The 25,296-nt window shown below is 40.4% G+C and overlaps 1 protein-coding gene and 1 non-coding gene across 2 annotated transcripts in view; one reads left to right on the top strand and one right to left on the bottom strand.

The window, feature by feature from the left end:
• The window catches only part of clasp1a (cytoplasmic linker associated protein 1a), a 96,295-nt gene that overhangs the window by 15,224 nt on the left and 55,775 nt on the right, over positions 1–25,296 (top strand). Inside the window, exons 3-8 of the mRNA XM_084907989.1 lie at positions 14,241–14,319; positions 15,739–15,842; positions 17,076–17,167; positions 17,302–17,377; positions 17,746–17,843; positions 18,982–19,052. Coding sequence (XP_084764115.1) covers positions 14,241–14,319; positions 15,739–15,842; positions 17,076–17,167; positions 17,302–17,377; positions 17,746–17,843; positions 18,982–19,052 — 520 coding nt within the window. The remainder of the gene's footprint in view (positions 1–14,240; positions 14,320–15,738; positions 15,843–17,075; positions 17,168–17,301; positions 17,378–17,745; positions 17,844–18,981; positions 19,053–25,296) is intronic.
• LOC146370394 (U4atac minor spliceosomal RNA) lies at positions 13,826–13,954 on the bottom strand. Its single transcript, XR_014797259.1, has one exon. It is a non-coding gene; the product is annotated as a U4atac minor spliceosomal RNA (small nuclear RNA).

Here is a 25,296-nt window from a genome sequence, read left to right as displayed (position 1 = left end):
TACACAGCAGCAGGTATACCATCGTCTCAAGTCCTCCTTTGTTGTGACATTTGCATCGCATGCAAATGATGTCACAGGATGTTTGGCTGTGTTGCTATAACGACTCCATGCGCCTAAGTGGTACTTGATTGAAATGGGGAAAAAAAACAAAACCAAGTTGAGCCAAGTAGGTACTAGAGGAAAAGGCTTATTATCTGACTACAGTTCTGAACCTGAACTGTGGTCAGCTGTGGCTTGAGTAGCAACATTCAGGCCCTTAAGGCTGCCTCCTCCCACGCTCCACCTTCACATGTTATTTCATAAAGCGGTCAGCGGGTGTGGACTGTGATGTTGTGCCTGCAGTTTGCTGTCCATTGTAACGTTGTGACTCTAGTGTTGCAGTGCAGCACGTGGCAGAAAATATCTCAGCCTCTGCTTCAGGACTTGCATCATGATCGGTGCAGCAGTCAGTCAGAGGAGACGCCCTTCAGTAAGGTGAAAGTCAGCTCTTTGATCTGTGTATTACCTGCTAGACTGGGCTGAAGTATTTGGAAGTGGAACAACATACCAGAGCTTGATCTGTGAGTTTGAAAGTTCATCGGGCAAAGCATCACCTTAAAGAAAACCCGAGCAGCACAGATCTGCTGTACAGTCCTGAGTCGTCTCAACGCAGCGTCTGATTGCCCAACAGCATTTTCAGAGGGTGTTTCTGAGTTCTTCATGCACTGAAACATTTTTGGAACCAGCATAAAAAAGTCTGAATAAATTAACGAACACTGCCTCATTGCCTTTAGTATATGCTAATAAAATGTGCTTCAGTGTAAACTTATCCCCACCAGAGGCTCCTTTAGAGTCATAAAACGCTGAACTCTATCACGGAACTCCTTTTTTGACAATTTTTCCTAACTGAACCCACGAACCCGTGGGTGAGGGCCTGTGTCCACAAAGGTTGATTGATTAGTTAACTCAATTTCGAGGTTAACTTCTACGCTAATGTAACTCACTGTTAATGTTGGGAAGGTGAAGAGGGGTACTGAAACACTGAGAGAATCTGTGGTACTTGGAAAGAATCCAGATATTTGTTGAATTGATGTAAAAGCAGTAATTTGTGCTACATGTAAATACAAAGTTTCGGCTGCTGTGCTGCTTTCAACGGCCTGGTTTTAACAGTGTTTGCTTCCTTCGATCTGCTCGACTCTGTCCAACATCTGTATCTGGTTATCAGTTAGGCCATTTGTTCTGCTGAGTCAGCCTAGCCTAGGAAGGAAGCCACAGACTAATGTGCTTTGTCATGCTGTGATATGGACAGAAAACCCAGAAAAACCTCTACAGCTGAGGGAGAGGAAAGCCAGAGAAATGCTTTTAATGAAGTGATGCATCAAGTCTTAAATAAAGTCATTGTATGGTCAAGTTATGTCAGCTTGCCACCCTGTTTTTCTGTATTATGATGACGTTGCACACATTTTACAGGATTACAGAGCAGGTCAGCTTAATAACAGACTTTTAATGTCACTGAAATTTTTCCCTCAGTGATTAAACAACGTAGGTCATCATATTCACTGTGGATCTTTTCCTACTTTCTCTAGTGTTTAACTGTTTGGACCATACTGTTGTGATGTGAGGACCATAGGGGTGTTTGTAATAATCTTGCTCGACGCTGTCAGACATCAGGAAAAGGATGAGGAGGGTTATTTTGAGGGGTTATACACAGCCCAGGCAGTGGCAGACGCCACCTTCTGGCAGGATTTGAGATGTCTGTATAGATCTGGTCCCGCTTTATGATGTCATCTATGTGCTACTGTTAAGCTAGTCGCTGAAGGTGTTGTTTGCTCGTAGTCTGAATTCTAAGTTAAAAAAAATTTTTCAAATTTTTGGGAACATTTTTTTCCAACAAAACTTTTAATGCAGCCACTGTGATTATGATTCTTTTTTTTTTTTTTTTTTTTTTAAAGTTTTTGATGGTATTTTACCTATAGTGCCCTTCTTTGTACCTACCTTCGGCGGGCCTCAGTCCAGAGAGCAGCAGAAATGTAGAGATATACCATGCTAGGTCACATGAAGGTTGAAGCAGTCGAGTTCACCTTCAGGTGAGTGGATCACGAGTGTGCGGTTGCTATGAGCGGTAAACAATAAACTCAGATTAGCATTTGTTGCCTCGGGTAATTCCCTGGAAACCTGCATGTACCAAATACACTCGCTTACAGCAAACATTGTTTCTTATTTTTCTTAAATTTCCTGCACAGTGATCTACCTGTCGATGGACTAACGTGGAGAAGCAGCACCATCATCAGCTGCTTTGGCTCCAGAAGAAGAAATGTCACACTCCGAGAGAACAATAAAGTGGAATACACATAATCAGTTTAACTGAATTATTCATTAGTAACATTTCTCTGCTCTCCTTGTCTCTGAATGCGGTTCAATAATACATGGAGCTATATTTGGGGCTTGGCAGTCCTGTTAAAGTCAATGTCATAGTACTGCCATGGATATAATCTGCATTTACATTAATATAAAAGTACTGCACTGCTGTGAAGGTGATTTGGCTTGTCCTGAATGATTAATATGAACAACACACATCTGCTCTGTTGGATTTCACTGTTGTGCATCTTCTTTATATTCATGTAACAGAATCCATGATGTTCATATGAGTGCTCAGGTGAATGCTCTCACCATCCATAATAAGACTGCTTGTTCATAATGTTGCTAAACACCGTTATGACCTGAAGATATAAGTATTGATTGTGTTTATCACCAGTATTGGTAAATTTCTATGTTACAGCAGCCAAAACTTCTAAGAAAATATCTTCAGTAAAGTAGAATAAATGTGTAACTCATTAAGGTAAAATTCAAAACTACAACTACACGTTAAATGAGCTGAGAAAGTAAAAAGCTAAATACATACAATAAAGTGGATTCATAAGGTAAAATATTTAATATCTATGTCTTTAGTAGAGCACACAAAAGAAATAAAATCATTAAAAATAAGTAAATAAGTAACTGCAGCCTGCGAATAAGCACCATAACACTGGAGAACGAAAACAATTACACTTTTTGAAGATAAAAAAAAAAAAAAATGTTGTGTTTAATTTATGGATGTGCAGATCCAAACTTTCAGTTCCAGTGCAAGAGCTCCAATGAATAAACTTTAATGTAGTTCCATCTGATGATTGTATTAAATGTAGACAGATGTGTGCAGATGCTGTTGGCCTGTTGTCCCTCTGTTTCCACAGTGGGCCTTTGTGGTTGTTATTTAACTTTGATCAGTCCAAACTGCAGCCCCGTGTTGTTACGTGCCTGCAGCCTCACGGCGACACACTGAGTCAGCTCTTTGAGTTTGTTCGTCCTGACAGTTCGCTGCCTCTGCTGGTAGAGTGATGTCCTCCTCTGTCCTGCCTGGCAGGTGTCACAGCATTTTATGGATGACACTAACTTTGTGTTAGAGGTTTAAATATTTCATTTCAGGCCCAGAATACACAGCAAAGTGCAACCAAAACTTATTTATCCAGTTTGTAGATTTATTCAGCTATTATGTAAATGTGAAATTAGCAGTTTCATATTAAAGCATTTCTTTTATTTTCTGTCATATATATCTGCTGTTTCCTAACTCTTTCATATGTCATAGGGGTCATAGAGAGGGGATCACCCTTTTGTGGTCATCTCTCATCCACCCACTTGCTACATAGGATGGACTGAGGCCAAGTATCAGATAAAGAAGGATTATTGTGAACTGCGAATTATGCAAAGCTACTCTTGTGGAGTCCAAGAATCGAAATGATGAGCTATTTGATCTCGTCTCTAAACAAGTTGGAGTTAGCAGGAAAAATATCTGCGCCCACACCCAGCCAAGTTAGTGTGTCTGTCTCCTCGTATTCCAGCCCTTCAAGGAGGAAATTGAGCTCCTTTTCACACAGCCTTCCATCAAGTGTCGTTAAAACTAGCGCAGTAAATGAGCTAGAAACGTTTTGATGCTGAATAACGCCGTGTGCCAGGACATCAGCTCATTTTCCACCTGATGAGTTTTCTTCTGTTTGGCCTCCAGCTCGCTCCTCTCTTTCTTCTGAGAAACAGCGCCGAGCTGCAGCTCCACTGTTTGTTTATTCCTGATATCACATGCAGCCGATCGGAGAGCCGTGATTGGTTGAGGTGTGTGTCAAACTGGGTTTCTTTTTTGGAGTCTGGTGTGCTTAGGCAAAACTCCGCTCTGTCTCTACTCGCGTTTGACGTCTGTTTTGGTATTTGACTATGTGTGTATTAAACACGTTTAAGAGAGTATAGCACAAGTAGATTTTGTGAAATTTCAGACTTAAAAGCTTTGTCCAAACACTTTAAAACTAGAAAAACTTGCAATGGAGTAACTTTGTACTAACAGACAGTCTAAGAAGGCTAAGCTCCAGTTTTAGTGAGTGAAATTAATAGGATTTTATTTTTATTTTTTTTATTTAATTAAGGTTAGCTTATAAATTCTAATTCTAAGAAATAAGATATGTGCATTATCTGTGTGTGTTTAGTCCCATCCTTCTTTCAATTTACTTCCTGCTGTATTTTGGGTGTTGTTTTTATTGCCCTTTTTCCTTCAAAGTTGGTTATTAAAATCTCGAGATCTGTTTTCTATGTATGGATGAATAGAGCCAGTCATTAGTGGAGGAATTCCGTTATATTGAACAGTGTTGTGGAGCCTTCAGGGGCTGCAGCATTCAGTAAACATTTATTGTAACAACACCATCAAAATTATTTAACCTAACGTTAGCAGTGAATTTGCAGTCTGTGAAATGTTGGCTTCAAAAACAAGGACACAGGTGCTTAACCTTACTTTTATAAAGGAATCTATGCAGGATATAACCAGCTGTCAGAGACAGATCTCACAATGTAAGAGACAGCATCGCATGTGAGTTGCATTCTTTGGTGCAAATAAATTAGATGATTCTTATTTGCAAAGCTTCACCAATCTAGCAGAGAGGGTTTGCAGTGCAAATCGGGCAACAATTGTTTGGCGACAGGTTGCCTCCCACCTAGCAACATGTGCAATCAAACCCTCTGGACAACCAGTTTTTCACTAAAACTACTTGCAGTTGTTCACCAAATGCAAGACGATTCAGTGCAATCACTGGCAAACCAATGTTTTTCCTATTTGCAAAGAAGTTGCTGTTTTATTTTTACTTTAATGTGTCTAATCTACAACCTTGAGTTTTGTCTGCGGCTGATTTTTAGCATTTACAAATGATAAAACTGTTTTCAATTTTCATTTGATTGCTATTATACTTAAATAAGGTTCAGGCATTTTGGCCTTATAACCCCATTAAAGAAATAAAGGACACAGATTTGTGTTCTCAGTGTCTATTACATAAATTTGCTGATCATGATTTAAGGAGGTTTAAACAGACGTGATCATTTGTAGCAAAAAGCTCTGACACTTCTTTGGAGGCCTTGGAGGCCAAACACTATTACTGCTGTTTCTGTTGTTATTTTTCCCTGTAATTAGTGGCTCCACTCTTTCACGTAAAGCATAAAGCATGTTTGAACTTGAGCGAAGCATGTATTAGTGTCAGTGGCAGTATGTCCGGAGGAGGATGCTCCCATTTCAGTGTTTTCACTGCAGCAATTCGAGTATGACGCGCCATTTCAGGAGGAAGTGAACCGTGAAAGAGCGTTGTGCCTGTGCGTCTTTAAATGTGCTCTGTATTACAAGTGCTGTTGGCTCTCGGCTGTAATAAGAGTTTACTGCACAGCTCCATCATCCAGTTGCCACCCTGCCCGGAGTCCTGAGCTCTGCTGACTGCCGCTGAGTCACTGCTGGCTAATCACCGCAAACTCCAAATGGTGGCATAGCATCACAGTTAATCACTCCGACTCTGTTACTGTATCTGGTGCATGTTGGAAATTGTTTAGATGAGTCTGGCCCCGCCTGTATGAGCCTGTGGTTGAACTGGGACACTCCCAGTCTGCATGTGTGGAATAATATGCAGGCGACCTATTGTCCTCATTTCCATCTAAATATTTTTTATTCTTGGAGTCCTCTAGAGCAGCTTTGCATGATTTTTGAACTTTGCACAGTTCAAAATGATTATTCATGTGGGTGGCTTTTCCCCAGTGACATCATACAGATCCAAGAGTAGAAAAAAAATGACAAATTCCCAGTGATTCTCCTCTGGTTCACGGTCCTTTATGACTTCAATGAAAACAGTCTCCAGAATATCATATTTTATTCAGTGAAACCTGAAACTAGCGACTGAGTCAGGAAGGTGTTTCCTAAGATCAGAAATGTTAGCAGTAAATTTCTATATAGCCAAACTTCCTTTTGCAACAAAGAAATTGCCCCCTGTTGGACATTAGGAGGAATGCAGGTTTAAAGCTTAATCTTAATCTGGGGGCAGGGATAGCTCAGTAGGTAGAGTGGTGGCCCCATGATCGTAAGGTCAGGGGTTCAAATCCACTGAACGGCTACCCTGAGGTACCCCTGAGCAAGGTACCGTCCCTACACACTAGGGCTGGGCGATATGGCCTAAAATTCATATCGCGATATAATTTGAAGCACGTGCGGTAACGATATATATCGCGATATATTCTTTTCTTCTGTATAATGTATTTTCCACACTATAAGGCACACTTAAAATCCTTTAATTTTCTCAAAAATCGAGAGTGTGCCTTATGTATGAATTCTGGTTGTGCTTACTGACCTCGAACCGATTTTGGCGTGCAGAAATCTGTTAAAAATGTTTTAGTACAACTTTGGTAAGCCGCACTGCTTGATGGATTGTCAGAGCATTACGGCTGCTGTAGTGAGGAGCTTCGCGGAGTAATCTGGGTCCAAAATTCTGTCCCCTTCAGGTCCCAAAGTCAAACGAACACTAAGAGTTAAAAAACGGTCTAAATTATTTCATCTTTAATTAAATCATCAGCGTTGCTGCTTTATCAGGTGTAACAATTAAGTTTAACATCCAGGCATCCATGAAAACAGAATTTGTTAAATTTAAGGGAGTTAGAAGTTAACAGGAAGTTAGCTTGCTAGTTTCCTCCTAAACATTTCATGCCATGTTCTGACTGAGAGATTTTTGAAACTAATTAAAACGTACAGCTCTGCTACCACTTCTAACATAAATGAAGACACAAAACTAAACAGCAGTGGCGTTTGTAGGGTTACTGAAGTTGGACTACCTGGTATATAACGTTGTGCTACGTGATTGCTAGCGACACAGCTATGTTAGCATAAAATTAGCACAGTGAAGCTGGAGGATGAACGCCAACTTTTTTCCACTCGATAAAAGTTAACGTGAGGGATTCTGGTGGTTAGGGACAAATGCAATCGCATAGCAGGATGCTATACACGGGGCAAACGTCAGTCAGGAGAACAACTAAGATTATTCATCCACAATACAAGGTTAGTTATTAATATACTGCAACAACATGGGAATAGAGCAGCTGCGAGAGAATTCAACATTAATGAATCAATGTTATGGAAGTGGAGGAAGCGCAGTTTTTGGCTTTCCCCATATTTCAAAAGTGCTTCATCTCTTTGCTATGACTGTCACCCGGCATAATTTGCAGATGATAATGGTTGTAGCCGCTGCGATGCTTTCAACCAAAACAGGTGCAGCTTGATGACATCATCAACATGCGCTATCGCGATAGAGCGATATAGTCAAAATCTCTATCGTTGGCCAAATTTATATTGTTTCTATCGTATATCGTTTATATCACCCACCCCTACTACACACTGCTCCCCGGGTGTCCAGTGGCTGCTAAGTATACATTATTATTATTGTTATTATTATTTTAAGCCTATTAGCTACTTCCATCTTTTATATACAGACTGTCATTACTAATTAAACTCACTGTTAAACAGTTAGTAACTGTAAACTCTGAAGAGGTCAAATAGCAGCTTTTATTAAAGCTGCATTTTATTTTAGAAAAGACTCTTCTTCTTTTTTTGACTCTAACAAACCAAAATCTTCTTCTTTGGTCTTGGTGCGACTGGTGTTTATTTTGCAGTGTCCTAAAGGTAGAGCTGAGGTCTATCAGACGGTAACCACGGGACAGGCAGTGACGCGGGCTGAGGTGCTCATGAGTCCCATTTGCCACGGGCGAATTACTAAAAACAGCAGCAGCAACAACTGAGCGCGCTCAAAGAAACACACTGGCAACAGTCGAGACTCTGTGAAAGCCGTTAAAGGTGAAACAGCCATGTTTAAACCCACTTCTGGTGGGTCCACAGTTCATCATGATTTCAGCATTCTTGGACTTTTCCATTCTCTTTGACTTTATGTAAACTTGTGCATTTAAATATGACTTCCTCATATTACAATATTTCCACTTGAGGCTCCAGCAGTGAGTCAGTCCCCACAGACTGACATTTTAAAATGCCCAACTTTACTGCAGAAATAAACATGCTTAATACAAAAACCAGGTTTGGTCTCTGTAGCTGATACCCTCCTTTATAACAACTCATCATCCAGATGGAGGCTTTGATATTGATGCGTATTAATAAAACTGTTTTAATGCTACATAACAATAAAGGTGTCTTGAATCAAACAGAATTTTATTTGTTGTGTTGTTCCTTGATAGCTCGATGCATTATCTGCCTTGTGGAGGGCAGCCGGTTATTAATGGATCAGCTGAACGAGCAAATAGACTATTTATTAAAATGCACTTAATAACAATTTACAATTGAATTAATTTCAGTATACAGAGCATCAAATCATCTCCTTTCAAACTGCATCAGTTGGAGAGATTATATTATTATATCATTATGAAATCAGACGGAATTAGAAAAGATGCATATCTGCCAGAGGAGTGAACTTGTGCAATAGCTGTAACAAGAAATATAGACAGAGTAGTTCAAAGTTAATGTAATGTAATTTAATTAATTAATTCTGGTTGATTCAGTCTTCACTCTCATGTCTTGATTTTTATGGGCTTTTTTTTTGGTTGTATTGTTTTTTGCAATCCATCAATTTTCTTCCGCTTATGTAGTGCCTGTAGCCTATCCCAGCTACCATAGGATGATAGGTGGGGTACACCCTGGACAGGTGTCCTGTCTGTCACACAGAAAACAGGGTGTTGTTTTTGAAAAACTTTAAATAATGACTGATTTAAATTGAGCACCATCTTCCCTGTGCAGCTTGCCTGTTCCCTGCAAACCTCAACAGAGAGGCTATTTGCATGCCGGGAATCAGAACTTCTCATTCTGCGCTGTGTTTGCATGAAGCAGTGTCTGTCGTTGTTCTTCAGCCTGCAGCACAGATACAGCTTTGATAAACAAACTATCAAAAGGACTCAAATGTTAATGCTCATCAGCAGCTTAAAAATGAAGCCATAAATGTCAGCTGCGCTCATCTCTGACCTGCAGCTGCATCCAGAAAACAGGCCTGCAAGCTACAGTTAGAGTTTAAGCTGAAAGGTAGACCAAGTAAAGACAAAAGTTCTTGATTTATGGGACTGTGAGAGACATGAGAATGTGGTGATTACAGAGCAGGAGGCTGGGAGGGAGGGACAGGTATGCTGTATATAATTACAAAGCTGGAAAATGATCCGGCTTTCTGTGTGTGAGGGACACGGCTCATTTTTGAGGAGTTTGATTGATGTCTGAGTTTTGCTTGTCTTTACAGGTTGCTGCATAAGTGTGTGTGTGTGTGTGTGTGTGTGTGTGTAACAGCAGAGATGGCAACATGTTTCCTTTTGTGTGTGTGTCTGTGTGTAGTGTTTCCACTGGTAATGAGATGGCGAGTTGAGAGAAATTCTTGATTTAATTTAAAGGCTTCTCCACATCAGAGTGGCCAGTTGTGGGTTGCTGGGTTTTTCCAGCCACTCGGATGACGATGAAGAGGCACTCATGTTCCTTTGAACGAGGCTTGATGCTAGTGGGTTAGTTTGATCACAGCCTGATCCAAGAGTCCTTTCTGAACTTTTTCTTTTACATGATCAGGAAACAAACTGACTGGACTGACTGGAAGTTTGCTGCCCCTCGCTAGTTTTCTAACCTAAATATGCATTCCGTGTTTTGTTTTACTTTACTTACCACATTTCCACATGATTTATTTACTATAATCATTTTTCTGCATTTTTATCATGTACAAAACCACCCAGCCTGCCAGATGTATCAGACAGCACATGGATTGAGTATCCAGACCTTAGTGATCAATAAAATCTTCATACTCACGGGTTGCCCCTGAAATCATGCAAACATTGGGAGATTTGCTGTCTTTGCTTCATGAAGCAGCATCTGAGTGAATGGAAAGCTAAACCAACACGTGCATGTTGACAGAGTAAATATCGAGCGAGGCTGAAGCTGCTTTCAGTGACGGCAGGGTGCATATTTGAGCTGAGGTAAACACGCGTCACGGTCTGACCACTAACTGCCACAAATGCTTCAAGTCTGAACCTTCATCGTGAGCTCAGATTTTGAAAGAAGCCACTCGTCTTGCAGCTGTGTGAACTGAGCTGACATTCAGCTCCAGCTGAGTAGCTTTACTGCTCCGAGACCTTTGCCTGTGCTGAAAATCTTTAGAAACTCAGTTGTTGTTGTTTTTTTAAAGTGGCCTACAGGGGTGGGCGATATTGATGATGATGATCTTCTGAAACTATGTGCCAGCAGCATTAGAGCGACACAGTATTATAAAAGTATAAAATAACTGTTTAACACTTTAATTGAACAATAACTAAATTAATTGAACCTTGTAATCCTCTCAATGGTTGCACAATATTGTCATAGAATAAAACTGAAACATATTTTCTACCTGGGATCTTGTATGCTGGATTGAGCTTTTTAGCCAGATGTTTAAAGTCCTGTTTTTTCTCCCTGTGACCGAATCAGTAATTTCCATCCACCATTTGCTCTTCCTGTCATATGGAGTGTCACTAGCGAGTACTCCAGCGACGCTCGGAGGGTTCCTCATCATCATTTCCTCCTTTGTAGCCCGGCTGTACTCAGCTGTGCGTTTTTGTCTCAAGTGGTAAAACACATTTATTGTTTCCACCTCTAGCAGTTGTTATGCACACTAGGGAATGTAAATGGATGTCGCTCCTATGGTAACAATATTACGATATGACACTTTCCTATCACATAAAAATGTATATGGTTATTATGACAGACCAAGTGTTATGGCACAGCCCTAGTTGTCTTTAACATTATTGAATTTCAGATCAATTCCATTTCAATTTAGTGCAGTTCAGCTTCATTTGTCATTCAATCTCACAACAGTCACTTCAACGTGCTTTATACTATAAGGTAATAGAGAGAAAACCCCAACAACCTGACAACCAGGTATGACCAAACCCTTGGCGACTCTGGGAAAGAAAAACATTCTTTTTACAGGAAAAAAACCTGTGGTACAATCTCAGGAAGGGAAAATAGTCTGGTGCTACATAGGGTTAGGTATAGAGACAAAAAACATATTTTTGTATCCAGCTGTAAGCATGTTTATTTGTAATGTAAGGTTGTAGATTTTAACATGGGAGTCTATGACAACTGCTGGAGCACCTGGTGGACGTTAGAGGAACTGCAGCTTGTAGTGCTTGTGATGACATCATTCTGTTTAGGGTTGCTGTTTTGTTATGTGGAGTATTACTTTGGTTAGGGTTTGAAAGTTATTGGTTATTTATCGCATGGTTTATGTTGCTTATTGTAATTTTTCTGCTGGTCTTTAGTTTTTTTTTTTTTCTTTTATTACCTGTTAGTCAGGTGGTTGTTTCTTTCTTTGTGATATTAATAAAGTTTAGCCTGTACAAATCCCTGTTATCCCGCACTGCTGTGCAATAGTGTGACCTGGACTGTGCGTGAAAAGTAGGCCACAGTTTTGTGCCCTTGATGCATGGACACATTTTTAAAACTGCTGCTTTTACATTGTAAATTAGGAAAAATCAGCTCTTTTCTTTTACTGTCAGTTTAAATAAATTAAATCCACAAACTCAAAACATATTAAAACTCAACATGAGGGGACGTGCAACGCTGATGCCCTGCACCAGTTTCAGTCAGGTTATTTTACAGTGTCAGCATGTAAAAATTATGCTGTCCCCATGCAGCTGTCCTGCTGTTGCCTTTGGTGGTTTCTTAGAAAACAGTAAACCAAGTGGCCCAGCCTTGTGCTTTAAGGGGGTCGGATTACTTTACGTTAATTTACGTTTCTAGCTTTCTCACTGTGTGACCTTATTTTTCACGCCAACAGAGTTTCTTTTAACTGTGTTTTAAGGTTAGCAAAGGGACACTCAGATGAGAATTTTTCTTGCAGTGTGGACATTTGCTGACACACTGTCAGGATTGAAATGCAGCAGATAAGAGGAGGGGAAGAAACTAGAGCCGAGCATGTCGGATTGGAGGATTTGGGAATTTGGAAGGGATGATGTCTGAGAGATTTGGGTCCAGAGCCTTCAGGGTGGGGGTGAAATAGAGATATATCTGCGTGTGTGTGTGTGTGTGTGTATGTTTTGGGTGCTCTGGATGTGGTGGCAGCAAAAAGAGAGTTAGCCATCTGTCTGCAAAGAGGCGGAGCCTGTCTGTCCTGGACTGGACCACGTTCTTCTTTGGCGTTCCTTGTGTAATTCAGTTTTCCAGAAAAGACTCTTTACCTCCAGCTATGACTCCAAGAAAGAGCTCAAGTGAACCTGTTTTGCGTTCCTGTGCAGGGTTTCTCTCTTCGTGTGGGGCCTGTCGTCAGTCTAATTACCGTCATTCTCTCCAGCTGCAGAACAAAGGGGCTGATCTGAGGATTAGAGCTGCAGATAACCAGGACTTCTGCCTGCAGCAGGGGAGAGGCATTCATTGGAGACAGTGAGGAAAATATAAAGGGAAGAGCACTTTGTAGTTTGGTGGTTTTAAAGGTAGGATTCCTGCAGGTCTTTAAAACAGCCCTAAATTAAAGACAATTAAATTAAGGTGTTAAAATTCTCTTATGTTCCCAGTAAATTTGCTGGTAGAAAAATCACAACAGCAGTTGGCTCTAAGCACTTTATGATGTAAGGTAAAGACCCTGCAATAATACAAGAAAACAGACAAAACCCCAACAATCAAATTACCCCTTATGAGCAACCGCTTTGACGACAATGGCAAGGAGAAACTCCCTTTATAAAGGAAGAAACCTCCAGCCAAACCAGGCTCATGGAGGTGTGGAAATCTGCCGTCCAGTTGGGGGTGAATGAGGTTGTTCAGTTAGTGGAGGTCCCCGCCCCCTCTGCAACACCTCTCACTCATGGTTGGGATTATGTTATAAAATGTAACTTACATTTGAATTAAAATAGAGGAAATACAAAAAACTTAATAGAGGCCATTCCGGTAGAAGAGGGAAAGACCATCTCGGAACTGTATATACTTCACCATCTTACAGTGACGGGATTGCAGCCATTTCCCAGCTTTCTGTAAATGGTGCGCATAGCCACTGATGAAGGTTCATTATAATTTGCATATTAATGATCAAGAAACTAATTGTTAGTCAGTGGTGCTGGTTATGCAAATGTACTGTTTATACTGTTGAGGAAACCTGCAGTAAGCTGAAACTGTAAAAGTAAACTGGATGAGTGAAGAAACATTTGTCCCAGTGAAAAGGAGGAACAGAGGAATCCAGAGGAACAGAATCAATTCTCCAGGGTTAATGTGTGGATCACAAGCCTTTTCTTCATATTTATAAAATTAAACAGCACTTCTTATGCAGTTTCATTAAAATAATTCATCTGTACTGACATGCTGAGACAAAAAAAGGTTCTCTGTACAGATTAAACTTCATCCTGAGATGATTAATATTGAAGTTTCCCCAGTAGGATCTTTGCTCCCAGCAGATTGCAGCAGTGTGTTGAGCCATTGTTGCTTTGCTGTTTTACTCGTTGTTGTTGTTGTTTTATTATTGTTGCACACAGTAATTGGGTTTCCAAAAAGTGCACCAAACCCTGGACATTCACCAGGCGATGCGTGTGTGTTGTTGTTATGGTGTCAGCTGGACTGCTCTCACTAAGTGTTCATTGAGCAGTTCTCTCACCCCATGACAAGGAAAGTTGCAAGAAGCAGGGCCTGTGTTACAGGTCAGTGTTGTGAGTGTGTACCCTGAGTCATGGTGCACACAGTTTGTTGTTTTAACCCCACCCCTTTTCACACCCAGGCCTGTGTCGAGTGTTTCTTTGTTGATAAATTCCTCATTCTGATTTCATTTTTTCTATTAAATGTAAAAGAAATATTTACATGTAATTGTATATGTTTAAGATTTCTGTGATGATTTTTGTTTTTGTTTTATTTTTTACATTAAATTGTATTTAATGTATGCGTTTCATTTTGTCTCCACCAGGTGGCGCTGCTTGGCCTGGACCTCTTATCTGCCTTAGTGACAAGGTTACAGGAGCGATTTAGAGCCCAGGTGGGAACAGGTAAGACTCAAATTTCAATCTTTGATGCGAATTTAATGTTTTATTTAATGTTGGATTTTTAAAGTGGTAATCTGATCGAGTTGAAGTGAAGTCAGAGATTTTCTCTATATTATTACAAATGCTTGAATTAAAAAAAAACCCTGACCAGTGAAACTCAGTCTGTTCATTTGTCATTATCTTTATAAATTAAAGTTAGTTTGCATTATCTAATTAAAAATTGTTAAGTTTACTTTCAGTTTTTAGTTTTTATGTATTTTAATGTTAATATTGGATACTGATTGATATTGAGGGAAGTTGACTCTCAGTGTCTCTTATTATTTGCCCCAGTCCCCTCAGGATGAATTTTCATCCACATTTAAACACATCGACAAATAATCAAACAAAACCTATTTTGTACTTTGTATTTTATTTTTTTCAGGCTCTTTGAAACATGTCGAGTAACACAAAAGTACAAAGTTGCAAAAGCGACTAAAAAGAATTTGAAGAAAAGCTATCTGGAGCATGTACAAACTGATATTAATCTTTAATAGGGCTGTCAAAATTGAGAGCAAACAAAACTGCTGTATAATGCCCTCCGCTATCTTAGTTTAATTCAGGGGTGTCAAACTCAAATACACAGTGGGCCAAAATTCAAAACTGGAACAAGGTCGCGGGCTAACATTAATATTTATTGAAAAAAAAATCTTCCTTCCCAGATTTAAGAATGAATCTCTTCTTATGGACTCAAACAAGTTTTGCTGAATAACTGAATATGGAACAAGAAAAGCTTAATACTAAACAATATATATATTAGCTGTATAATACCAGTAGGCTAGCTCTAATAATAATTTGGTATGGCTTCGCGGGCCAAATGTAATTAGGCTGCGGGCCAAATTTGGCCTGCGGGCCAGAGTTTGACACCTATGGTTTAATTGGTCACATGACTGCATCACATGACTAAAATGTGTCATCGTTTTTGAAAAGCCTCCTGGTTCACTGTCCACACTGGGACGCGAAAACTGCATTTTCAAATGTATCTGCTTTGGAGAGCGTTTTCAAAACGCTGCGTTTTCCTTGACCAAAAACGCCGTCTCAGTGTGGACGGAAGATGCGTTTTCAAACGAAAACGTATTAGTGTGGACATGGCCTAAGTTCCTCAGTGCATCCTCCCCTGAATTTAAATGTGTGAAAAATCAAAAGCTTTTGTTTCAGAGTTTCAAACTACTGTTCTCACCTCTTCTCACCAAGTTTCTGTTGAGTGCTGTTGATCACTTCATCTACTCTTACTTTGCATGAGAATAACTTGACAAAACATACTGTACAACTGAGCCATTTCACTATCGTTAAGTACCAATAAATAACTCATATTTGCATCTTGGTCAACTCCTTTCTTTCTTTCTTTCTTTCTTTCTTTCTTTCTTTCTTTCTTTCCTCACTCAGTTCTGCCCAGCCTTATTGATCGATTGGGAGATGCTAAAGATCAGGTGCGAGAAACAGACCAAACGTTGCTGCTAAAGATCATGGAACAAACCGCCAATCCGCAGGTAACACGCTCACTTTTTCTAAGACAGTTCAGGGTTTCAGCACAGTTCCAGTGGTCATGCATTAGCACAAATTCAGATGGATGTCGGCTTTAGTTCTCACTTGTTTACTCTGTGGTGAGCTTGGGGGTCTCACTGGGTGTGAAAGTCTGCTGCCACACCCGTCTGCACCTGCAGACTTCCTGCAGTGGAAGCTGGGGGCTGGCAGGGGGCCGGCAGGATGCCAGTGGTTGACCTTGTTAGACAGGTGTTACACCCAGGGTCTCCAGCACAGACAGCATAAAAGAAAGAAGTTACCATAGTGACATCCACCACTGCTTGTCCAAGTCCTGCTCCGAAGCTTCAAATTGATCATCTGGGTGAACTGCATCAATAGAGCCAGCTATAAACCTGAGGACACAGCACACTCATTGACTAACGACTTATCAATCACATGTCGTTAGCCAATGAACATAACATTGATAATCCTCCCTTTTAACACTTAAACCAGGCACAATTAAGATATACATAAATGGGAAAGTGTTTACTGAGGTCAGGGCAATCTACCCGTAGACTCCTCTATAAACAGATGATTTTTTGCAGCCACAGCTGTTGGCCATTGTGGTCAAAAGAATGCAGGTTTAAGGCATTTCACCATCAGATTTAACTGACAACTACATTCATCCTTTACACTTTTTATTGCCTGAATATGCTTTTTCGCAGGATGCAGCTTGTGCTTTTTTTTTAATAGATAACACCAAAAAGCATCACTCTGTCACTGCTGTGGAAGTGCAACAGGCGCTTTCTGGGCACTGTAATGACTGGACTGCTGTGCAATCAGTAGAAATGAGGCATACAGCTAGTATGAAATGCATGAAAAGTTGATTAATTAAATACAATTAAACAACATGTTTCTGAGTTTGTATAAAGACCAGGGAGGAGGAATCCTTTCATTGGAAACTGGTTTGGTCAGGTGTAGCTTTGTGTTTAAACACATTAGCTGATTTTTGATATGTTCTTCAAAGTACTCTCCAAATATTACAGTAAAATCTTACATGAATTTAAAGAATGTGAGTAAATGTAAGCCATTAAGATTATACCCCCTTTTTTTAAAAGAAATATGTGACTACTACGACTGTCTTTCATGAAACTGCAGGACAAAAGTGTGTTCTCAACCTCTGACGGGGCGTCTTATCAGAATTTTCAGCTTGAAAAAGTCCTGTTTCATTGTGTACATGATGTTGTGTATTTTTGTAGTACGTGTGGGACCGAATGCTGGGAGGCTTCAAGCATAAAAACAACCGGACAAGAGAAGGAGTGTGCCTTTGTCTCATCGCCACGCTGAACACGTAAGTTTCCCTCCCTCGCTCGTTCTGTGCAGGCCGATTGGGCCGTCACGTGACCTCATTTTTAAAAATCTGTGTCCTCCCGTCTCCTCGTTTTTGTCCCGCTGCTCAATTACTCTGATCTGTTTGTCTTACAGATATGGAGCCCAAGGCCTGACTCTCAATAAAATTGTTCCTCATATATGTAACCTCCTGGGGGACCCCACTAGTCAGGTAAAGCCTACCATGACATCTCTCTTCTTTTCGTTTGTCTTTTTAGAAGATTTTGTATAATTTATGACCAAAACATTGAAGAGACACCAGGTGAAGTTTAAATTAAGCCAGCCGGCACCACCTTGTACCACCAGGTGGTGCAGTGAGTTAACTAAGGATGTCATATAGAGTACCTGATTAAACGCTGCCATCTAGAGGTGAAAGTCTGTATGACTTTTTTTTCAATTGTAATTTTTTTCCCCCCATTGGTTTGTCTGATGAGTTGACTACATCATTTTATTCATGGTGACTCTGCTGTGGAACATCTGAATAGAAACGTCTGTTTGTTTGACTCCTCTCTGATGTTGTTGTGTGATGCTGGTCACCAGGTCCGTGATGGAGCCATGAGCTCCTTGGTGGAGATCTACAGACATGTGGGTGAGAGGGTGAGGCTGGATCTCAGCAAGAAGGGCCTGCCACAGTCACGGTAAGAGAACAGGCCGCGGCCGTTTAACAATTTTTCTCTTTGATAGCCTTCATTGATTAACGGTAGAGCGATGGTTAATGAACAGAGAGCCCTTTATTAGTTCCCTGTTCCAACCACAGCTTGATTTTCACGCGCTGTTTGGTTCAAGTGGGTAAAATGTGAAAGTCATTAAACATTTTATAGCAACCCTGCTTTCAAGAGTCTCTTTTTAATTAGAATTATATTAAATTTTATTTAGCCTTTTTCACATATTGAGTTTCACTTTTATTGAACATTTTTCTACAGATTTGGCTGATGTACTGCAGGAATTTCCCATTTTTAATGCTAAATAAATTATATGATTTTTCTTTATATTACCACTGTTTTAAATTGCTATCGAATTACCATATATAAGGATTATACCTTCCTAAAACATGATTCTGCAGCTCACCGGAGCACCTGTGAACCTGTGATTTAACATCAGAAATCAGCACAGAGTGTAAAATAAATGGTTGTTTAAACATAAAATATATATTCTGTTATGATTCATTATTTATGAAGTTGGCTGCAGATTTAAAGTTGAGCTGAACTGCAGTAGAGCTGGTGTGTGTGCACTTTTTGGTCTCATTCCACACTGCAGAGGTTACTTTCTGGCTTTTTTTTTTTTTTTTTTGAGCTGTGGCTCATGACTGAACACCCCAGATGATTTTTTTTTTTTCCTAAATCGGATTTATCGCTCTTGTAATCAGCCATGAACACGCTCTTTGAAACGGCGCCAGAATTTTGTAGCTCGGGCTCAAAACGTGATTTCACGCTTAATATCAGATACCAGCGAACATTCAGATGCGGCATCTTCTTTGTTCCCTTTGTGTCCTCTTCGTTCCTCCTTCACACTGGGCCATATGTCTCTGCACCCCTCCATCACCCCTCTCGCTCGCTCTCTCTCTGGCCCCGTTGCCTGTTAGTCATCTGTGTGGTGGTTTCGGTCTATTTTGGTCCCTGCAGCAGAAAGCCGAGGGAGGGCTTCTCACCTCGGAGGTGATGGATGGTGCAGTAAACAGGTCTTTAGTTACTTTCTGCTGCCCATCTGCTTTGTTTTATGTGCCATCTGCATAATTATCTTCACATTCTTGTCTTTCTCTCTGTCCCTCTGTTACAGCTTGAATGTAATCTTCAGCAAATTCGATGAAGTCCAAAGATCCGGGAACATGATCTCATCTTCTGGTTCAGGTGAGTGCTCCTCCCAAAGGTTCAGATTTCCTGCACCTTTGTCTTTGAGTCAGCTGCAAAATCAGCTGAAACTTGCGGAGCTGGTTTCAGTGAACCTGGTGGCTGCAGAGGTTTTAGCTGAATATTACTGCTCCTGTTTTTTTGACCAGAGACTGTGACTTCCTCTGAGGTGTTAGGCTTCATCTGTGTTGTAGTTTATACATTTGTTGTTGTAGTTGTTGTTTTTGGTGGGCGATTTGTATCAGACTGCTTCTCACAAGGACACATGAACTCATGGTTCAGTGAGTGTGTCCTTAGAGCTGCCCTCTTTGTAATCTGTTCAGGGGATGTCTGAGATTTTTAGCTACAAATACATGGGTTAAGGTTTCTCAATTGCAGCCCTGGAGCATAAACAATTCTCTTTCTGGTGGTTTAAGTCGTTTTTGTTTCGAGGGGATGGGACAGCTTGGTGTGTCTGTCATATGGTGCAGGGTGAAATTTAGGAGTTATTTGACAGCAGAGGTTGAAGACAACATCTTCCTTGTGGCAGATTTTTCTCTCCTGTGTCATCACTCTCTTTTTCTGGCGTGTCAGCTTCTGAGTCTACCCTCCATGTTGAATGTGTACATGAACGTGGAGAAAGGAGGAGGATGGGGGAGGGTTTCAGGCCCAATGGACAGCCTGGGGCGAGAGTCAGAGATTTCAGCTGTCCCTCTGTGGAAGTAAAAAAGACTAGCAGACTCTGTTAATATATCAGAAACACGGAAAAATAAAACTGCAGTTGGGTGGTTGTTAGAAATTCTTCGCATTTGGAGCTGCTGACTCTGTCTAATTGCAGCTAACGCCGCATTTACAGCAAGAACAGCTGATCCGAGGAGAACACGGTGAGACGGGGATCAGTGTTTCAAAACAGTCTCCACCTCCCGTCTCAGCTGCCGCTCTGAGTTTCTTTGAGTGTCATGTGAAGTTTAACTTTCAGTAAGACCTGATCAATCACGATGAGGCACGATTTTCTGTCAGATTTAAGCTGTATTCACCAGCCTGCTGAGTCACAGTCGCAATCTTAAGATGATGACACAGCATTTCAGTCGGCACTGAAGTTCTTTCATCTCTTTCCTGCTATTTTTATCGGTTATTTTTGCACCATATTTTCATCTTTGTTGTTCTGTTTATTCGACTCCTTAAATTGATCTGTATAAAATCCATCAAATTGGAGAAAAAAATCCCACCTGACCCCCCTTAGTTAATCCTTGTTTTTTACTTATAGAGAGTCCAGAAAAAATGTTCTCATCAGTCAGTTTCTTTGTAATCTCCTTTAATTTCAGACACTGAGGATAAATAATATTGTTCAGCTCTGTAGGACTTATGAAGCAACTCCTGAGTGTGAGTCCTAATAATAAATAAAGGTGGACACTTTAGCCAGTGTTCATGTTGCTGTGTGAAAGTTAACTTGGAGGACTGAGAGGAGCATGTACACATGACTCATTTCAGCGCTTATTAGATATTGAGCCTTTATATCCATCATGATCAGCTGCTTGGCTCGACTCGTCTCTTTCACAGCTCCACTGAAATTGACTCTGTGACTTGTTTTAATTGAAATCTGTCAGTCTTAGAGAGAGGGGAATGTCTGGTGTTAATGTGGATGGGCAGTGAGTGCCGTGACAGCAAAATAAGAATAGAATAGAATAATCCTTTAATTGTCCCACAAGGGGAAATTTGGTTGTAACAGCAGCTAGAAGACACATATACAACAAACAGTACACAGGACACAGAACAGAAACATACACAGTTTTTCTTACATATTTACATCAAGGACAATGGTTACTATAATAAGCTCTAAGCACTGAGGAAATGGGTTGTTATACTGCACTGAGTTATTATAGGCCTTTTTATTTTTATTTCGTTTTACATTTTTTTCTTGGACATCAGTTGTAATTGTGTTAAACTGTAGTTTGAAGCGCAAGTTTGATGTTTCATTGAGTTTATATTGTTTGAAAATGCTCAGTTAATGTTATTATGCAATGAGCACATTTGTCAGGGGCTAAATTTAACAGTCATTTAGAGTTTCAACGAACACATACATGGATGCCTGAGGATGGTAGTGTGACCAAACTGAGAGAGAGTATAGATGTTTCATCTATATATTTAAAAAAAAATATACAGTGGAACCCCGACTTACGAAATTAATTAGTTCCCGAGGGTGTTTCTTAAGTCGAAAATTTTTGTAAGTCGAAGCACCCATCGCGCCTTTTGAGTGAACGATAGGCTATAGGCTAATTGCTAACTGCAACAACAATACGTCGTTCAAGTGGAACAGCGAAGCGCAAGTACGAAAGCCAAGGGGGTTGTCACATGATTCGGAAGGCATTGTGGGCGTTCTGGGCGTTCTGGGCTCAGCCAATCAGAGCCAGTGGATTTCGTTACGCGGGCATTTTGCTGTAACACGGGCAGAAATATTGCCGTTAAGTGCCTTCATAACTTGAATTTTTCGTTAAATGGGGTCTTCGTAAGTCAGGGTTTTTTTTTTTCAAGTATAGTTTTTAATTTTATTTTGATTAACCTAGCAGTTTCATTAAACTTTAAGTTTTGACTATAGTTGTAGTTCACTTTCATGATAACTCAGGCACTGCAAAGGTTTTTTGTGCTTTTGTACCAAAACTAAGCAAAAAGCTAAGAGTGAACACTGAACTGAAGATGTGCACACATGAAACTGAAATGAGAAAAAATTACAGTAAATGTCTTTAGTTTTATTTATTTTTTTGTAAGGTTGGTCAAATTTGTTTACACAACTAGCCCGATGAAGCATTGCTGCATCTGATTATTGAGTCTGGTATTTCTACATGACTGTGAGTAAAAAAAACCCGCATAAAGCTTTGTGTTGAATTTTGGTTCTATTCTATTCTGCTCTGTCCCCAAATCTTCCCCCTGAAAACCCTTCACATTACAGTAATTATGATTCAGTCTAAAACTGAAAGTAATTACACTGATTAAATAACACAGTAAAAATGAAAGTGAACTAAGAGAAAAAATATTCCTAAAGAAATAAAAATGGAAAACTGTAATAACTCCAGTTGTTTGTTTTTTTCTTTTTTGCAAAGGGCAGAAGTTTAAACTGTTCCAAAATTAACTGAAGGACAAGAGATTGAAAAAAGCAGCTTTGAATTCATGTCTAAAGGATGCGTAGTGTTGGAGGGATGTCAGCTAAAGCTCAACTATGTATTATCACTTTTTACCACAAGAGGAAGCAGTGAGTCAGTGCACCTTTTATTTAACCGTTATGGTCGACATCCGGGGGAAAAGACAAAGCCTCGGAAGGAATTGGGAGTAGGACTTAAAAGAAATGTCAGAAATTTAATTAAGGGCAGCACACATCCCAAAACATCTCAGTACTCCCACTGGTAAAATGCTGCCCCCTGGTGGTAATATATATAGTTGCAGAGGGTAATTACGAAACGTAGCTTTACCTCTCACAAAACTGAGCTATTTCAGCAACTAAAGTGCTATATGTTACACGGGTATCGTGTTTTTACAGCTCTCTTGGTGTATCCCATCCCTTTAGTGTTTCCTTTATCTGTTACAGATCAGCTAAAATGACTAATTTTATGATTAAAAATATCTCAAAAGTGCAAAAATATACAATTGCTCACTCTCTAGATGGTTGACTACAGACAGATGGAAAGAGACAGGCTGTTTTTTCAGGGAAGGAGACAAGGGAGGAGGGAGCAGAGTGAGAGACTGTGGAGGGATAAATCGACAAGAGCGAGGGAGGGAGCAAAACAAAGCAGCCATTTCTGTGGCAGTACTGTGAGGTAAACAGAGCGAGAGGTGGCAGAGACTTCGGTTAGAGCTGAGCAATCGGTGGAGCAATCAGCTGTGGATCTGCATTCCTGTTCTGCTCAGCAGCTTTGCACCATGACAGCTGGAGAAGGTAAGACTGGAAATGCGAGGAGCTCTCAGACCATACGCTTTGAAACACCCAAAATATTATCATCGTCTCTTTTGCTCTGTGTTTGAGTTTTTATCTTTTTATGTAATCTTTTTTTTCTGCTGCAAACTGAGCTGCTTCTGTACTTTTCTGATAGCTCTGGCAATCGAGGAGGGAGTCTCCGGTTGTTTCTGCAGCAGCGTGGCGTTATAATTATAAGTGTGACTGCTGTGACGAAGCTGCAGCAGCTTTCAGCGGTCACACTGTGATTTCGCCATGCAGTGCACATGGTAGTGTCACATTTTTTGCCTCTTGTTTGGAGAATGCCTGCTGGTGCCTGAAGCCACCAGCGACAATTTGATTTTCCTTATCCTGGAAACGGTTACACATTTCTCTATATCATTTAGATAATTTGTTACATAATCCCTTCAATTATATATTTTTGTGCGTATAATTTTTGATAAGCTCACCTTCGGTTTTATGGTAGGAGTATACAAGGACAAAAAAATCTTGCTTCTGCTGACGTTTCGTTATAAAAGCAGCCAGCGCCGACATGAGAATCTTCCTCAGGTTCGACATGAATTTTGTTTTGCAGTTTTACATCAGCGGTTCAGTCACTGGCAGAGCAGCAGTCAGCAGCAGCTCTTTTAAGAACCAAAGTGGAACTAAAGTTATTGCAGCTCTTGAATTGTATGAAGAAAGCAGGTCATCCTCACAGTGGGAGTGGTGCGTTTTTAAATAGGCGGATGCTCCAAGAAACCTGATGAAGTGGGCGAAACATGCTTTAGGAAACATGAAGTCAGAGATTTATTTTGCTGCAGTATTTTCACTACTAATACAGCACATGTAGAAATAAACAAGAGTCCTTTCCACTCAGTTTCTATAAATATGTTGCGCGTGTGATATGTTGGGGAATTTCTGATTAAGCAGGAACCAAATAAACATTCTGCAGGTCAACATAAAATCAGAAACAGACCGTCAGCGCTCCTCTGACAGGAGAGATGACATTGTGTGAGGGTGATCCTGGTCGTGTTCCAGACCTGCTGCGATCGCTTCATGCTTCATTTCTGCTGTTGTGCTCGGCTTTCACACGGCCACAGGGGTGAGGCGAAGGTAATCTCGAGCTGCTCGGGGTGATTTTACCTGGAAGCAGAGTCGTATGGGCCACAAAAATTAGCCAAATAAATCCAGTGCAGTTTGTTTCAAAGCTTCATTAATGCTAGCAAGCCAAATGTTGACTCAGCTGCAAAAATAGGAGCGGTTCTACTCACCTCTGACTAATATTTAGGTTTTCATAACAGTGTGTGGGAGTAGTCTGTTTATTGTTTTGGTTCCATTTTCTTTACATTTCCTTTCTTATGTATGATATACATTCCATGCATATAAAATGTTTTATTTTCTATAAACTACCGAGAGGAGAAAGAACTACTGAAACATAAAGGCTCACTTATGCACAGATATTAAATCTCCAAGCATCTGTGTGTTCGCTCTCAACACAAAATAAGCTGTAAGTTTGGTAATAAAAGCTGCATTTAAAACTTTAAATTGTCCCGTATCATAAATACAGCTCCAGCTTTGTAACAAGCCAAATCTATTAAAAAATCACTCGTAAAATCAGTGAGTTCTGACGATTTCTAATCGTGTATAAACTGTTTGGAGGTCTGGTTTACCGTGGCGCATCGTTCAGATGGATAGCTTGTGTGGATATCTCGGATGTGAGCTAGAAGTTTGTATTATTTCTCCAGATCTGCGCACACTGAGGCTTCAGATCCAGGCTGTATTTATAACCACAGAGGAGAGCTGTGGGTGGGTGGGTGGGACGCCATGTCAGCTGCTCACTTCTCAGTTTCTTGAACACAATCACAGTGTTTTTGTGACTGGCTGAATTCCCAAGGCATTTTGTGTGCATTTGTTGTGTGTGTGTGTGTGTGTGTGTGTGTGTGAGCTCTCACAAGCCCCTTCCTGTGCTCTGCTGCTGTTACATAAACCCTGCAGACTCTGCAGGTTTTTGTTTCCCTCAGTGTTCAGCTGTGATGAGCAGATCCGCATCCTCAGCCTCATCATGACAGCCGGTTTAAGCATCTATTACTTGACTGGAAAATAAACAAAACGTGTTAATTCAGGTTGTAAGAGTCACAGAGTTTCTTCACTCATGTGACATCATGTCGGGGACTGTCTGTAAAATGAGAAATGACATGATTCTCTGAGCTGTGAAACCTGATTTCAAGTATAACTCCAGTGTGTGAACGAGGAGAAAGGAGAGCGCTTCATTCTAAGGAAGCTCTTTGATCGTGACACATACAGTGAAAGCGGTGCTTTGCAGAGAGCTTAACAAGCTCA

Source organism: Perissodus microlepis, chromosome 16 (genome assembly GCF_051167445.1).
Source record: "Perissodus microlepis isolate ML-2025 ecotype Zambia chromosome 16, ASM5116744v1, whole genome shotgun sequence".
Lineage (NCBI taxonomy): Eukaryota > Metazoa > Chordata > Actinopteri > Cichliformes > Cichlidae > Perissodus > Perissodus microlepis.
The sequence above is the reverse complement of the archived record's forward strand: the minus strand, read 5'-3'. Positions and strand labels throughout refer to the sequence as shown.